At 39.6% G+C, this 18,239-nt stretch overlaps 1 protein-coding gene across 5 annotated transcripts in view; it reads right to left on the bottom strand.

Moving 5' to 3' along the window:
- TBCK (TBC1 domain containing kinase) overlaps window positions 1–18,239 on the bottom strand; it is a 243,249-nt gene that overhangs the window by 33,433 nt on the left and 191,577 nt on the right. For all 5 annotated transcript variants that reach the window (XM_008267520.4, XM_008267519.4, XM_070047778.1 and 2 more), the window contains exon 25: window positions 9,482–9,641. In XM_008267520.4, the coding sequence (XP_008265742.2) occupies window positions 9,482–9,641 (160 nt within the window). The remainder of the gene's footprint in view (window positions 1–9,481; window positions 9,642–18,239) is intronic.

Here is an 18,239-nt window from a genome sequence, read left to right as displayed (position 1 = left end):
AGACAGTGGAATAATATAAAGTTTTAAAAGAAAAAAACCCCTTCCAATCAAGAATATTATATCCAGCGAAGCTATCCTTCAAAAGTGAAGGAGAAATAAAGTATTTTCCATATAAGCAAAAACAGAGAATTCACCACCACAACATCAGCCTTACAGGAAATTCTAGAGTGCTCTGCATTACAAGTAAACATCATGAATATGCATGACACGACCACATTCACTAACAGAGCAGGTAGAATCAATATCCAATTAATAAAATGACAGGTCTTAGTTTTTTAAAAATTTATTTATTTATTTGAAAGTCAGAGTTATACAGAGAGAGAAGGACACGCAGAGAGAGACAGAGATCTTCCATCCGCTGGTTAATTCCGCAATTGGCTGCAACGGCTGGAACTGTGCTGATCTGAAACCAGGAGTCAGGAGCTTCTTCAGGGTCTCCCAAACAGTTGCAGGGGCCCAAGGATCTGGGCCACCCTCCACTGTTTTCCCAGGCCACGGCAGAGAGCTGGATCAGAAGTGAAGCTGCTGAGACTTGAACAGGTGCTCACATGGGACGCAGCACTGGAGGTGGCAGCCCAACCTGCTGCGCCACAGCACCAGCCCCAGGTCTTAGTTCTTATATCTCAATACCAACCACAAATGTAATGGATTATATTCATCAACCAAAAGACTTAGGTTGGCTGAATGGATAAAAAACCATGACCCCACTGTATGCTACTTACAAGAAACTCACTTCATGAACAAAGATACACATAGACTAAAAGTAAAGGATTGGAAAAAGACTAACCAGGCTGGCGCTACGGCTTGATAAGCTAATCCTCCACCTTGCGGTGCCGGCACACTGGGTTCTAGTCCCAGTTGGGGCACCGGATTCTGTCCTGGTCGCCCCTCTTCCAGGCCAGCTCTCTGCTGTGGCCAGGGAGTGCAGTGGAGGATGGCCCAAGTGCTTGGGCCCTGCACCCGCATGGGAGACTGTGGGGAGCAATTCGGACTAGACTGAGTTACTGGAATTAAGACTTATTCTATGCATCTGCTCTCCCACAATATGGCGCTGGGAGAGAAGTAAACAGCTTCCGCACAGCTGCCTCCAGTTCAACCAATAAACTGTAGGACTTGCTCCTGATTGGAGAGCAGCGTACTCGGCGTGTGGGCAGCCGAGTTAGGATTGGCGGAGGAGGACTATAAAGGAGGAGAGAGATGGCATTCACCGGGAACATCTGAAGGAACATCTAAGGGGAACATCTATCCGAATAACACCTGTGCAGCCCCCGAGAGAGCCGGCCGGCGGTGTGCCGCTCCCCTGCGGAAGTGGGGAATGTGGCCAGGGGGAACTGCCCTTCCACGGAGGTGGAAGGGATAGTAGCCAACCCGGGAAAGAACCAGCAGCAAACCCGGGGAGGGCCGAGCAGACGAAAGAACAGCGCAGGGTCCTGTGTCGTTCCCCCACGAAGACGGGGAGCGACAGGAGACCAGGAGAAGCATCTGGCTCCTGGCTTCAGATCAGCGCGGTGTGCTGGCCGCAGTGGCCATTGGAGGGTGAACCAACAGTAAAGGAAGACCTTTCTCTGTGTCTCTCTCTCTCACTGTCCACTCTGTTTGTCAAAAAAAAAAAAAAAAAAAAATAAAAAAAAAAATAAAAAGACTAACCAGGCAAATGGAAACCAAAAGCAATAAGGTATAGCTATCCTGATAGACAAAATAGAGTTTAAATAAAAAACTAAAAAGAAAACAGATAAAGGAAGAAAGGAAGACATTATGTTTTGATAAAGGGTTCAAGAAGAAGATGTAACAATCATAAATATATATACACCTAACAGAAGAACACCCAGATATTTACAGAAAATACAATTTGACCTAAAGGGATAGACTGACTCCAATACAATAATAGTGGGTGACTTCACCGCCCCATTCTCATCAATGGACAGCTCATGCAGACAAAAAAAAAAAATCAATAAAGATACATTGTAGTTGAAACATACTCTTGAGCAAATGGACCTCAGAGACATTTAAGGGAATTTCAATCAACAGCTACAGAAAAAACAAATTCTTTTCATCAGCACATGGAACATTTTGTAGTATAGACCACGTATTAGATCACAAATCCAGTCTAGGAAAATTTAAAAAGGTTGAATTCATATCATGTATCAGAGCATAAAGGAATAAAACTATAATTTAACAACAAAAAGAACAATAGAACACACACCAATACTTGGAAATTTAAAAAAAATGGTACTGCATGATAAATGGGTCATTGAAAAAATTAAAAAGGAAATAAACTTTCTTGAAATAAAAAAGGAGACATTACAACTAACGCCACTGAAATACAAAAGATCATAAGAAATTAATATGAAGAACTATATGTAATAATCTAGAAAACCTCAAAGAAATTGATAAATTTCTGGACTCACATAACCTACAAAGATTAAATCAAGAAAATACAGACAACCTAAACAGATCTATAAAAAGCAATGTAATTGAAGCAGTAATCAAAAGTCTCCCATCACGGAAAATTCCTGGACCCAATGGCTTTACTACTGAATTCTATAAACCATTCAAAGAGGGGGTAACTCTAATATTCTTCAAACTATTCCATATATTGAACAGGATAGAATTCTGCCAAACCCTTTCTATGAGGCCAGCATTACTTTGATAACAAAACCAAAGACATGACACAAGAAAACTCAGATAGGTATCATTAAAGAGCATAAATGGAAAGATTACCAAAAAAATACAAGCAAATCAAATCCAAAACCACATCATGGAGATCATACATCAGGATTTATCCCAGAAATGCAAGGGCAGTTCAACATTGCAAATCAGTAAACGTTATAAATCACATCAATGGAATGAAGAACAAAAACCATAGGGTCATCTCCATATATGTAGAGAAAGCATTTGATAAGATTCAACACTCCTTTATGATAAAAACTCTCCATGAATTAGGTATAGAAGGAATATTTCTAAAAATTATAAAAAAGAAATCAAAGTGATATAAATTTGGAAGGAGGAAGTCAAACTATCCCTATTTGCAGATGACATGATCTATGTATAGAGGACCCAAAAAACTCTACCAAGAGACTACTGAAACTTATAAAAGAGTTTGGTCAAGTGGCAGGACATTAACAGAAATCAATAGCATTTGTATACAAAGACAATATCATTGCTGAGAAGAACTTCTAACATCACTCCCATTTATAGTAGCTACCTAGAATAAATTTAACCAAAGATATCAAAAAATTTCTATGATAAAAATTACAAAATATTAAAAAAAAGAAGAGACAAAAAATGGAATAAATCTCTCATGGCTTGGAAGAATCAACATTATCAAAATTATCAAAACATTATCAACATTATCAAAATGTCCATACTACTTAAAATAATTTATAGATGTAATATGATCACAATCAAAATAACAATGACATTCTTCTCAGGTCTGCAAAAAAAAAAAAGATGCTAAACTTACATGGCAACACAAGAGACCCCAAATAGTTAAAGGTATGTTATACAAAGAAAAGAAAGCCAGAGGCATCACAATACCAGATTTCAAGACATACAACAGGGAGTTATAATCAAAACAGCCTGGTACTGGGAAAAAATAGACGTGTGGACCAATGGAACAGAATAGAAATGCCAGAAATCAATTCATGCATCTACATCCATCTTAAATTTGACAAAGTAACTATAATCAATCCCTGGGGCAAGGAGAGTGTCTTCAACACATGGTCTGAGGAAAACTGAATGTCTGTGTTCAGCAGTATGAAACAAGACCCCTACCTTAATCCACTCAAAGTGGATCACAGACCTAAATTTCTGACCTCATACCATCAAATTACTACAAAACATTGGAGAAACCCTACAAGACATTGCCATAGGTAAAGAGTTCCTGGAAAAGACATGAGAAGCACAGGAAATCAAAACCAAAATTTACAAATGGGATTACATCAAACTGAGATGTTTCTGGACTGCAAAAGAAACAATCAGCAATGTGAAGAGGCAACCAACAGAATGGGATAAAATATTTGCAAACTATGCACTGATAAAGGATTAACATCTAGAATCTTTAAAGAGCTCAGGAAACTCAAGAACAACAAAACAATCCAGTTAAGAAATGGACTTCAACAGGAATTTTTCAAGAAATGAGATTCAAAGGGTCAACAGACACATGAAAAAATGCTCAGGATCACTAGCCATCAGGGAAATGCAAATCAAAACCACAATGAGGTTTCACTTCACCCTAGTATAGTGGCTCTCATATAGAAATCAACAAACAACAAATGCTGGTGAGAATGTGGGAAAAAGATACCCTTATCCACTGTTGGTAGAAATGTAAATGGGTGCAGCCATTGTGAAAGGCAGTATGAAAATATCTCAGACTTCTCAACATAGACCTACTATATGACCCCAGCCATCTTACTCCTGGGAATTTACCCAAACCCCCCCCCCCAAAAAAAATCAGCATTTTAAAGAGTGATCCTTATTTCCATGTTTATTGCAGTTCAATTAACAATAGCTAAGATATGGAATCAACCCAGAGGTCCATCACCTGAAGACTGGATAAAGAAATTATGGTAGGGGTGTGTGCTGTGCTGTAGCAGGTAAAGCCAATACCTGCAGTGCCCACATCCCATATGGGTGCCAGTTCAAGTCCCGGCTGCTCCACTTCCAGTCCAGCTCTCTGCTATTGTCTGGAGAAGCACTAGAATATGGCCCAAGTCCTTGGGCCCCTGCACCTGCCTGAGACATCCAGAAGAAACTCCTGGCTCTTGGCTTTCAGATCAACCAAGCTCTACCCGTTGTAGCCCTTTGGAGAGTTAACCAGTGGATGGAAGACTTCTTTTTCTCTCTCTTTCTGCCTGTCTGTAACTCTTTTAAATAAATCCTTAAAAAAAAAAAAAGAAATTATGGTCTATATACACTATGGAATACTACACATCAGCAAAAAATGAAATCCTGTAATTTGCAACAAAATGGATGCAACTGGAAACCATCATCCGTAGTGAAATAAGCCAGTCCTGGCACCAGTGCCATCGCGTGGTGCATTAAAGCCCTGGCCTGAAGCACCAATATCACCATATGGGCGCTGATTCGAGTCCTGGCTGCTCCTCTTCCAATACAGTTTTCTGCTGTGGCCTGGGAAAACAGTAGAAGATGGCCTAAGTCCTTGGACCTGCACCCACATGGGAGACCTGGAAGAAGCTCCTGGCTCTTGGCTTTGGATCAGCACAACTGCAGCGGTTGTAGGTCATCTGGGGAGTGAACCAGCGGACAGAAGACCTCTCTCTCTGTCTCTACCTCTCTCTGTAACTCTGTCTTTCAAATAAATAAATCTTTAAAAAAAAAAATAAGCCAGTCCCATAAAGATAAAGACCAGATGCTGTCCTTGATTTGTGGTAAATACAGAGTACCTAAAAGGTCATCTATAGGATTGAACTTTACACTTTGAGATGTGATGATTTTGAACAGCCCTTATCTTGATTATTGTGGAACAGTGTTTTTTTTCTTCATACTATTTGTTGAAATCTACTTACTTCAGGATTAATCTTATGAGTATAAAGTTAACTGAAAATACATATTTGTAAAAATTAAAAATGGGAATAGGAGAGGGAGTTGCAAGCAAGGTATGAAGAATATGCCTGTCTGCACACCTGAGTCCTGTCTTGGATATTACTTGTTGGTCCTGGAGCTCCAGAACTACTCTGCAGCCTCTCTGCAGGCATTCAGGTTTTTTGGCCTAAAACTGAGACACACCCTTAGCTTTTCTGGTACTGAAGCCCTTAACTCAGACTAAGCCACACTGCAAGCATTCCAGGCTTCAGCTGTGGAACTTCTTAAAAGCCACAATTGATATAGGCATTTAAATTTTTAAATATCACACTGTCAGCCAATCATCAACCAACAAATACAGATACATTCAGCAACCTCAGGGTGCACTTATCAGAGGCTTCAACAATAATTTCCATAAAAAATATTCGGATATGGGAGAAATCCCAATGAAATGCTATGAAGTCTCTGACTGGCATGAAGATAATGGTAACACCAACAGACACAGATTCACTATGTCTAATTCTCATTCAGCCTATGACCCTGCATAACCACTTGGAGCAGAACAACTACAAATGAAGAGCCTGAAATCATGAATTCCCAGGCTCGATTTGTTATGTGATAATGACAAGAAACCTACTTCCTACCAAGTCACTAACTTTTGTGAATCTATTCGTTAACCACCATATCTTATCTTTTCAAGATAAAATACTTGATCTTAAAGTACTTATAGTCACAAAAAAAAGAAGAGTACCCTATTACAAAAAGAATGAAAATAGGAAAAAGTTGAAGTTTGCATTCAGTGATGTTTAAAATTGAAATGTAAACTTTTTGTATGGTATGCTCAAACATTTTTCAAAGGATATTTCTAGAGATGTATGATTATTTAATAGTTAATGTACATTGTTATTGACTACCTCTTGACCCAGTATGTCAGTGAGATTATCCCGAAAAAGTACAACTGTTGTCTAGATTTTTCTGTACTATGTCATAAAAAATGGGAATGGAGGGATTATAAGGCCCTTTCACAAAAGTTATTTAATTTTTAAAATTAAAGCACTGAAAAAGAAGAATATGCCTGATTTAAAAAACAGGAAAAGTGGCAGCATTCAGTCTCTAAAACTTGTTAAGGGCACACTGAGTTGAAGATATGGCTTGTGGACTCATGCAGACTTGTGTTTCTGGTTCTCAGAAGCAAATTAGATAAACTCTGAATCTAAGCTTTTCTCATATGTAAAATGTAGAACACTAACATGTAAAATGTAAAAAGCAGAACACTACTTTCTTCATAGAATTAGTATGAAGAGTAAAATGAGATAATATATGTAACATGATAGCTTATAAAGATCAGTCCACAACTGGGATTATTATCATTGTTAAGATGTCTTCCCAAGGCCATTTATTACTTAGGACCTAGAAATAAGTGATTTTCAATAGTATTTCTAAAAGATGAATGTATAGATATGCACTATAAATTTGACATTTTTCACTAGAATGAAATGGCAACAGAGATTAATATAGCAGCAACTATATAGTGGTAGAAGTAAAACAATACTGATTTAACAACTTACATCAAAATTTTATACATACATACACACACACACAAACACACACACCATGGCTTTATTTATAAAATATTCTCATTTACTTGAAATTATACATTAAAGTGGTCAATGACTCTTCAAAATAGGTGTAATTTATTCTCTGTTGGATGCTAGACAGTTATATAAAAGAAGGGTGAGTGATTTATGACTTATAAATAATACCACACAGATACTTTTTGAGTCCAGTCATCATCAAGGTTGATCAAGTTTCATCACATGGTTGCTCTTCATTTAGTGTCAAAATGCTATAATTTGCTTTAGATTCCTGAGGTAAATACTGCTGGATGTTTAAAGCAACCTATACCCAAATCCAAAGTTTCATCTGACGACATTCTCAGTAGGCACACTTCTGAATTGTTCAGTACAAAGAGACCTAAAGTGACATGCTTGGGGCTTTGTGTTGTGGTATAGTGGGTAAAGCTACTATAACAAAAAAACAGGCATCCCGTATGGACATCTGTTGGTGTCCCAGTTATTCTATCTCCAATCAATCACCCTGCTATTGGACAGGGAAGACAAGTAGAAGACGGTCCAAGTGCTTGGGCACCTCTCACACACGTTGGAGACCCAGATGAAGCTCCTGGCTTTGGATTGTCTCAGTCCTGGATGTTGCAGCCACTTGGGGAGTGAACCAGAGTATGGAAGACCTCTCTCTCTCTCTCTGATTCTCCGTCTCCCTATGTAATTCTGTTTTTAAGTAAATAAATAAATATTAAAAAAAAAGTATACTGGAGGGGAATATCTAACCTCCACTCTAAATCTCCTTGGTGATGAAAGTTTCCTAAGCGCACACATTTCTGACCCTTTCTCTTTTTATTTGGATTTACTCTGCCATGGGAGGTAGAGGCATTTTTTGATTGGTAAAGTTGGGAAGGCATAGCCTTGCACCCAAGGAGCAAGCTATCTCTGCTGATTTTCCAGGAAGAGATTCTTTCTCTTTCTCTTTTTCTTTCTTTTTTTTTTTTTTTTTTGACAGGCAAAGTTAGTGAGAGAGAGAGAGAGAGAGAGACAGACAGACAGACAGAGAGAAAGGTCTTCCTTTTCCATTGGTTCATCCCCCAAATGGCCACTAATGCTGGTGCGCTGCGCCAATCCGAAGCCAGAAGCCAGGTGCTTCTCCTGGTCTCCCATGCGGGTGCAGGTCCCAAGCACTTGGGCCATCCTCCACTGCACTCCCGGGCCACAGCAGAGAGCTGGATTGGGAGAGGAGCCACCGGCACAGAATCCAGTGCCCCAACCGGGACTAGAACCCAGGGTGCTGGTGCCGCAGGCGGAGGATTAGCCTAGTGAGCCGCGGCGCCAGCCAGGAAGAAATTCTTACCTCCCTTCAGCCAAAGGGCCTGCACAGTTCAATGCTGTCCACACTTAAGTATGTTCTCTACCTATTTCTGATGTTTTATTTTTTTAGCAAGCCTTTTTGACTCTTTTGCTAAGGAAAAGTCTCTAACTTGTCTTTTATAAAAAAAAAAAGTGAGTTTTTTTGGCCTCCATATGCTACTATTTGCTTTAATTTTTAAAGATTTATTTATTTATTTGAAAGGCAGAGTTACAGAAAGGCAGAGGCAGAGAGAGAGAGAAGACTTCCACTCCCTGGTTCACTCCCCAGATGGCTGCAACAGCTGGAGTTGCACTGATCCAAAGCCAGGAGCCAGGAGCCTCCTCCAGGTCTCCCACATGGATGAAGGTGCCCAAGCACTTGGGCCATCCTCCACTGCTTTCTCAGGCCATAGCAGAGAGCTGGATCGGAAGTGGAGCAGCTAGGATTCATATGGGATGTCAGCACTACAGGCGGCAGCTTTACCCGCTAAACCACAGTGCCTGCACCTGTTTTATTGTTAAATTTGCTTAGAACACAGCCGTGGAAGAGGGAAACTATTTTTTATCTTACGCACTCAGCATTTCTGAAAGTTGATGTCCTTTCTGAATTATCATTAAAAAGTTTTGAGCTTCTAATAAAAGAAACTCCTTTGTCCAATAGATTATACCATGACCATCTTTCAGAGCCTATACTTGAGCCCCACTGTTCTCCATGGAGGGAATTCAAACTATTTTGTAATTTTAGAAAGCAGAGAGCCAAACCCAAAACCTTAGGCCAACCCAAACCTTAGGCTACCATTTGGATTTTTCTAAGCTTACTGTTGACCCTGATACATTGCACTGAGGAAAAAAGGCAGAATTAAAGCAGGCAAACTCTTATACTTATGATTATAGGTAGATCTTCAAATTTAATTTCATTTGTAACCAGCTCCTGAAGAAACACACTTCTATACAGCATATAAGGTAGGCAGCTAAATAACTCACCTTCTGTGCATATGCCATTCCAGGGGTACACTTACCTCAGCTGTGTGCTTTGCTACATTCCCCACGATGACAATGACTTTCCCTTTGAAGTTCTGGAGCACAGCTGTGTGAGGACCTTGGGTGAGCTCCCCTTCTGCAGTGAACGCAGAGCTGAATGGAATGTTGATACTGCCTGAAATGTGACCCCGAATGAAACTGGGAAGGAAGTTTAAGGAAAACATTTATTTGAGTGTCAGAGAGAAACTCTGAGAAGGAACTGACTCCCAGAAGACAGTGTCAAACATCTGCATACTCACATGGTTATTTTAACTACATGACATAAGGTACCTCTAAAACACTTGAAAATTTAGCAAAAAAGAGAAAGAAAGCAAACTTGACAAAATAATTAGGAAAGAGATCCTGATGCAGTAAAGCAATGAATATTGGTTGCACAATGTTCATGCCTCTCAGTGTTTTACTATTACCTGGATTATTTTAAAGTTCTGAAAATGATACAGGCAAGTTACTGCAAAAACATATCCTCTCTGGTCAAGCTATCGCTAAATGGGCTTCCACACACAATTGTTAGAGGTCATTAATGTGGATTGGAAATGTTTCATTGGTTACTTTCTCCAGAAAACTTAGATGACATTTCCATTATTTCCAATTTTATGCTCTCTGAAGGAGGTGACATCTTACTGTTTATGCACTTTAATCAAGTACCTTTTCAAATAAATATAAATATAAAAACTGAAAACTTCTCTGAAAGAGATGTATATGATGCTTCAATAGTTGTATCAATTTGGGGAGGTTTTCACTGAGAAAGTGATGGTCAGGTTAAAATTTGAAGAATTAATGAAAATTAATTATTAATGGGCTAGAATGCAGGTGGGATAGGATAGTGAAGTGGGTACAGTAGGGAAGGGTTGGCATGGCCAATAAGAAATGAAGAAAGGCTGGTGTCAGTGGAATTGAGAGCTCTGAGGAACATGAGGTGAGATAAAGCTAAAGATGGATGCAGAGTTCAGATCATGCAGGGCCTGATGATGCTGCTCTTTGTCTTGAGAGCAAAATGAAAGTCAGAAAGTATTTTAAGCATAGAATTAACATATTAGATTGGAATTTCGGCAACAATGTGGAGAAAGGCTAGAAGTGGATTGAATGTGCAGGCCTATTTATAAGAAGTATAGGCAATTTCTCTCCCCTTTCTTAAGAATCGCTAATGACTTCCAGGCAAGGATGTTTATGTGTTCAATAGAGGCATTTTCCGCCAAACTTCCACTTCAGATATATTATTTTAAAAATAGAAAAGTCATAGAATTTTAAAAAGGTTATGACAAAAGCCAGTAATATTCCCTCCCTTCCCTCAAATACATCAATAATCATGGCAGAAGTAGAAATATTCCAATTATTATGACAGTTTCTCAGTTACCTGTTTGTAGATCATTTTTTAGAACTCTCTCTTCCTCCCTGTCTCTTTTATACATTTTTTGTCTTTTAATCTCTTCAAATATGTTATCAAAAATCTAACTTCTTACAAATACTGGAAGGTTAAAAATTAGTGTTTGGCCAGCACCGTGGCTCACTTGGCTAATCCTCCGCCTGCGGTGCTGGCACCCTGGGTTCTAGTCCCAGTTGGGGTGCTAGATTCTGTCCCGGTTGCTCCTCTTCCAATCCAGCTCTCTGCTGTGGCCCGGGAGGGCAGTGGAGGATGGCCCACGTGCTTGGGCCCTTACGCCCACATGGGAGACCAGGAGGAAGCACCTGGCTCCTGGCTTTGGATCAGCACAGTTCCGGCCATGGCGGCCATTTGGGGAGTGAACCAACGGAAGGAAGACCTTTCTCTCTATTTCTCTCTCACTGTCTAACTCTGCCTGTCAAAAAAAAAAAAAAAAAAATTTAGTGTTCATGGGCGTCAATGCCACTTGTGCCAAAATCGAATCAAAAATTGTGATAGAACTGTTGGACTTACACTGTCAATGTGTATACATGACTGTGGTTAGCCACATAAATACTTTGGCCTCTGTTTCCTTAGAGTCTCTAATTTGGGATCTCCATAGCTGTAGCTTTATAAATTCTTAATTTTTTATGATATGATAGTTTTTATGATATGATTGTTTACCCCCATCGTGTTTATGATCACATGCAAAGGCTTTTTTTAAATGCAAAAGGTGAATGCAGAGAATTCAGACTTTCATCTAGAATATAAGGAAAGCAATGGAGTGACAGAATCCTAAAGTACATACTGTTCCACATTCATCCCTAACGTTACCTTGGTGCAAAAAACCTGTACATACTTGTCTTCTACTGCCCTGCTATGATAGAAAACCAAAATCCTTAGAGCAAGGAGAAAGTGCTTATCTCAACATATTCTGTATCATACTGCTCTTCTTGCCATTTTAGCCTAGGACTGGTCAAGAGGCAATTTTGGTCATTTGAAATCACCATATGTCATAAATTGTTTTTCATTGCACTCTATTTACTCTATCAAATTAAGAAAAAACAGAAAAAAAACTTCTCTTCAGTTATTTTAAAAATCTTATGAGTATTTTGATTATGAAGGACACAGAGAGTATCCAACTACCTACCTTTACAATATATTCTGACTGCCTCCAAAGGGTTTAGAATTTGGACCTGGCATTGTGGTGTAAAGGGTAAAGCCACTGCCTGTGACACCAGGTGCTGGTTCATGTCCCAGCTGCTCTACTTCCAATCCAGCTCCCTGCTAATGGCCTGGGAAAAGGAGTGGAGGATGACTGAAGTGTTTGGATCCCTGCAACCCAAGTGGAAGAGCTGGATGAAGCTCCTGGCTTTGGCCTGGCTCAGCCCTGGCCATTGTGGCCACCTGGGGAGTGAACTAAGAGATGAAAGATTTGTCTCTCCCTCTCATTGTAACTGACTTTCAAATAAATAAATAAATGTTTAAACAGTGTTTAGAAATTGACTAAAATTCTACATATAATTTGTTATGTAATAATTTGTTATAGCCAGTTAAGTAATTACCAAAGAGAAGGATCCTTAACCAAAATTGTCTTTATTGTCTAACTCATGTAAACACAAGAGACTGTTCCTTGCAAATGTACTTATTGGTAACTAGGCTGATTTTATTCTCCGCTACTGTTTGCCAGAAATGGAGGTGAGGATAAAAGATTTAGGAGTTTGTTCCCTCCTACCTATACTTCACTCTCACAAGCACTTGTGCTTATGGGCTCTATTGCAATTTTGTGACAAAGAGTGCTCTTGGACAAGTGTTCTTAGATGTTTTTCAGGACTTTTTGGTTGAACTAGACTTAAAATAAGGGAAGTATGGGTTAAGTCTATTTTGTGCCTTGTTTTCAAAAGGGTAGCCAAAATATTTGAAATAGTTTTTGGTTTTGGATAACTTTCCTCCTCCCAAAAAAGAGTATTGCTATCATATTTTGTCAAGCATTTTAGAATTTAATCTAGATTTATTTTTTTACATATCAAGCCATAATGCATGACCATAAGAAAATTCTAGGATGATAACAAGTTTATGACATACTTGCAATAAAAAAGGCAGTCTAGACAAAAAAAACTTTGAAAACATGTAATAGATGATACTGAACCTACAAAGTTCCCCAGATGCTCATCTATGATTTTAGATACAGTTACTGGATATTTAGAGAGAGATGGGTACTTTTTTTGTTAAAAAAATATTCACAAAATTTGTCTCTAACAATTTTTGTTCTAGAGTCAGAGACTTTTGGTTTTGTGATATGTTTCTAAATGAATTACATGTAATTTTATAGCATAAAGCTTAACAGTGTCTGAGCATTGCTTGTACTTCTGATTCTCAATGGAGCGATCTGATTGGTTCAGCTTCATCTACTTTTACCTTCATCTCCTACCCTCCTGCAGTCATGGGAATGGTAGAGTCACCTGATGTATAAAAGCAGCCTAGGCTCAACTCAGCTTTTCATCAAGGGCAGTGCTGGGGACTCTTCTGATCAAGATGTGTGGATTTATTTCTGGGGTTTCTATTCTGTTCCTTTGGTCTTTGTGTCTGTTTTTATGCCAGTATCATGCTGTTCTGGTTATAATAATTCAATGGTATTTTTTGAAATCTGGTAATGTGATGCCTCTAGCTTTGTTTTTATTGTTAAAAGACTGCTTTGTCTATTCAGGGTCTTTTGTGTTTCTATGGGAATTTCACAATTTTTTTTTCTAGTTCTGCGAAGAATGTCATTGGTATTTTATGGTGTTGCACTGAACCTGGAAATCATTTTGGGTAATATGGACATTTTGATAGTATATTTCCAATCCATTAAGAAGACATCTTTTGGCCAGCGCCGCGGCTCAAAAGGCTAATCCTCCGCCTGCGGCGCTGGCACACCAGGTTCTAGTCCCGGTTGGGGCGCCGGATTCTGTCCTGGTTGCCCCTCTTCCAGGCCAGCTCTCTGCTGTGGCCTGGGAGTGCAGTGGAGGATGGCCCAAATCCTTGGGCCCTGCACCTGCATAGGAGACCAGGAGAAGCACCTGGCTCCTGGCTTTGGATCAGCGCGATGCGCCGGCCGTAGCGCGCTTGCTGCGGCGGCCATTGGAAGGTGAACCAACGGCAAAAGGAAAACCTTTGTCTCTGTCTCTCTCTCTCTCTCACTGTCCACTCTGCCTTTCAAAAAAAAAAAAAAAAAAGACATCTTTTCCATTTTTTTTGGTGTCTTCTTTAATCTCTTTCACTAATATTTGTAATCTTTTAAAAAAGTTTTATTTTATCCCCTTCTCTCTGTTTCTCCCTTTTTATAACAGTTGATTTTCAAATCTTTTTTTAAAGGTTTATTTTATTGAAAGAGTGACAGAGAAAGGGAGAGACAGAGATCTTCCATCTACCAGTTCTCTTCCCAAACAGTTGCAGGGACCAGGTTGAACCAGGAGGAAGCCAGGGGCCTGACTACAGTTGCAAGTCAGCAGCAGCCGCAAACCTTGGAGGGGCATAAAAATCTTGGGAGGGGCTGGAACCCTGGCCTCTCCACTGGGCCTGGGCAGGAATAGAAACTCAGAGCCAGAGTCCTCAGTAGGCAAGTGGTTTGCCGGGCTGGGCCTGGCACAGAAAGCTACAGCTTTGTAAGAATCCTGGGCTCATTGGAGCACAGAATGCCTAGGTGAGAGCCCCAGGCAAGAGATCAGTGTACTGTGCTGGTCATGGTGTGGAAAGCTGAAAAGAGTGTGTTGCATGTGGTGTTGGGCAGGGCACAGAATGTTCAGGCTACAGCCCCCAAGCAGTGCGCTTGGCTAGGCATGGCACAGAAAATCTGGAGCTGGGCTTCAAACGGCACGTTAGCTGCCAGCTGTGTGGATCATGGCACAGAAAAGCCCATGCTAGAGCCCTGAGCAGGCACGATGCATGGGGCTTAGAAAGTCCAAGCTGCTGTTTGTGAGGTGTGCAAGGATGCAGGGTGATACCCAGGATTGGCAGAACAGAGAAACTCTGGCTGTCAGAAGGAAAGGCTGCAGCCAAGTGTTGTAGAGCTCAGTATTCAGGCCCTTCTCTGTTGATATTAGTAGTGGGCTGGGCACCCTGTTCATAGCAGGCACACTATCCTCTGTGTGTTTACCCTTCCAAATGTGCACACTATTCACTCCAGGTGGAACACTCACACTTGCAAGGACTGTCCCTGGTGTGCCGGCAGACAGCTCAAGCCTTGATGGACAGACAGGGCAAAGCCATGGGAACTCTGAGTGCAGTGTACACACATTCCAGCAGTTATGAGCAATGTTTCAAGTGGCTGGGGGAGAGAAAGCAGTGGGGAGGACACTGAGGAGGACAATCTCCACGTCTGAGGGACAGGCACCTGTACTTCTAGAGGCTTAGGGGCTGCATATCCTAGCAGCCCTGCTGCCACTGTCCCCTGAGATGCAGAGTACTATTTGGGATAGGGGGCTGGGGTTGCCCATGCTCTTTGAGACTCAAGAAGATCTGTCACTCAGTGGTTTTTGTTTTTTTTTTTTTTTTTTTTTTTTTTTTTTTTTTTTTTTTCCTAGAGTGCAGGAATATCCATGGGACTCCTGGGAAGGAGATACGCAAGGCTTGACAGTGACTCCTTGACATGGTGGTACTACATTGTAACAGACTGTGCTCTGAGGGTTGAGGAGAAGGCACATCGCAAGTGTTTTCTCTGAAGTGATTCTCCCAGGGAGCCCTGCTTCCTGAGTACAGCTCTGTGGTGACTTCATACCCATAAGTATTCCTGCAGATGGGCTCCACTGAGGCTTCTGCTTACCCTTTCCCCTAGAAAGGGGAAATTCCTCAGCCATGAGGAGTCAGGGACTGGTTGCCTTTGTTCCCTTCCCTGTGCTGCCATGCTTCATCTCAGTGTCTTGCTATGATCCCACCATTCCCCTACTATGTTCAAGTGATCTTTGGGTATTCATCTTGAGATGAATGCCTTGGGCCTTCTCAGTGGAGGAGAAGGCCAAGGCTTGGCATCTCTACTTGGTCATCTTGAACTCTCCCCCAGGTTAATATTTTAAAAATAAGGTGTGCTGATAACCACATTTCTGCTGAGAAATCTTCCACTGCTGCCAAGAGAACAAATTTCTCAGTTTGGTCCTCATGAGTAAGACCTAACTACTTTAATTCTGACCATGCTCTGTTAATAATGTATTTTCTGTTGGTTCCTATAATTTTCTTTCTCTAATTATCTTTTCTCCACCTATTTTAGTGTTCAAATATTATTATTCTTTTACATGTTTCCTCCGTGGAATCTTCCCTTTCTTGTACATCTTTCAATAACAATTTTATTCTGTCTATACTTCGATCTAAACTCTAAACAACTTACAGCAATGACCTGTATTTATTTCATCTTTGAATCTCTTAAAATGCACAAGAAAATGTCTAAAATATGACTTACATATTTTTCAAATAATGACTTTCAGAATTATGCAAATCTAGAGTACCTTATCTCAGTATTAAATATGCTAAAATGCCTTTCACTACCATAACAATGCTTGCAAATACCATACATAAAATTCCCTTTTGCAGCACACACTTTGAAAAAAAGGAAATTAAATAGCAGGAAAACTGCTTTCTCTGGATTTTTTTTTTCTAGCACAGGTAATGACCTAAAGCACCTGGTAAAACTGGCTTATTTTAGAGCAACGCTGGAGATCTCTTTCTTAATGACAGCACAAAACAATGTTTATATACATAAATCTCTGGGTGATTCCATTTTTCCAGCCTTGCCTGAACCATTATCTCTGTATCTGTCCATCCTTCACATGGATTACAATAATTTCTCTGAAATATAAATCTGAGAATTCCACTTACTTGATTAAAATTATACTTTTTCACTGCCTTTAGAATAAAACCCAACCTTCTCAGTATGTTAAAGAACATTCCACATGAAGCTGTCTTTGCCTATTCCTAGTCTAGTCTCATTTCTAACTCTCATATATTCCAGCCACATAGCCCTACATCATCTCCACCCAAAAGAGTTCTTGTAATTCTCTGAATGTGTCCTTCTCGGCCTCCCTGCTTTCCATAGACTTTTTTGTTTGTTTGTTTGTTTTTCCTGCTTCAGTCTGAAGTCCTCTGTCCCTACTTTGCTGTGTTAACTTCTACTGATTTTTAAGGACTCATCTCGGGCATCATCTGGGTTAGGAGCCATCTGTATTTCCATGACATTTTGGGTATACCTCAGACATAGACCATTTCACATTATACTGCAACTATGTATTTGATGTGTCTGTTTCAGCTACAAGACCATACATCCCTGGTGGATAGGGGCTGTCATTTAATTGTGAATCTCCATTACTTAGCAAAGCAGATCCATAAGCAGGACTGCCAGATGGAACGAGATTGTCAGGCACCCTAGGAATTGGGGCTATAGATAGGTCTGGGGAAAATAGCAGATCTTCAGCAGTTTAAATACTTCTCAAAACTAAGTACTAATCCAAGCAGTGGATATAGCTATCACATATACTCATGTAAAACAAGTTCTTTCACATATGGAAATACAACTGGATGGAAATGTTAATTTAGGTAGAATGAATCTAAACTCAAACAGGATGAAAAAAACTTACTAAACTCCTTATCACCATTCATCCTGCTCTGACCACAAATATATCTAATTTACTTTGAAGAAATTTCTAGGAATACATTTTTAAGGACATAGAAACAATAGTAACATTAGTACTAACAAAGGTAAACATGGTAGAATAATAAAAACAACTGGCTTTATGTGTTTTTTTTTTTTTAAATAAAAAAAACCTCAAAACTCTTTTATATAACTTTTGATATTAAAGAAAAAATGATAAAAGCTCTACAAATAAAGCTCTAAAAACTCAGCTTTGCCTTCAAGCAAATGAGACAAATACTCCTTCAAAGTATTTCTGATTATAGATAACATCAGCTGTACCCACATTTACATCACTAAGAACTTTCATAATATAAACTCCAGGAAATTTGAAACTCTAAATATTTACATGTATTAAAGAAAGTAAGTTTGGCTTGCATATTGTCTTTGAAACTATTACTTACGAAGTTTATGCCATCATACAAGAAACTTTCTATTACCTCTTTATTATTACACAATTATTGTTTGTTCCAGAATTCTCATAATGCATTGAAAAGCCAATCTATCAGACTTGAACCTTCACCTAGATTAATATTTCACGTTTCTCTCTTATAAATAAAAGAAAAATATGATTTCAAAAACTTTGTTGTTCAGTCTCCCTGAGCCTTCAGCATTAATATTACGGGTTTAGACTGTTATTTTTAGGGTTCTTTCTTATTCTAGAGTTTTAAGATTGTGTTTTTGTTGGCAAGTTGGTGAAACCTGTCTTATGTCCTTGAGC

Source organism: Oryctolagus cuniculus, chromosome 8 (genome assembly GCF_964237555.1).
Source record: "Oryctolagus cuniculus chromosome 8, mOryCun1.1, whole genome shotgun sequence".
In the NCBI taxonomy this organism is placed as follows: domain Eukaryota; kingdom Metazoa; phylum Chordata; class Mammalia; order Lagomorpha; family Leporidae; genus Oryctolagus; species Oryctolagus cuniculus.
Note: the sequence above shows the minus strand (reverse complement) of the source record. Positions and strands in the feature narration are given on the sequence as shown.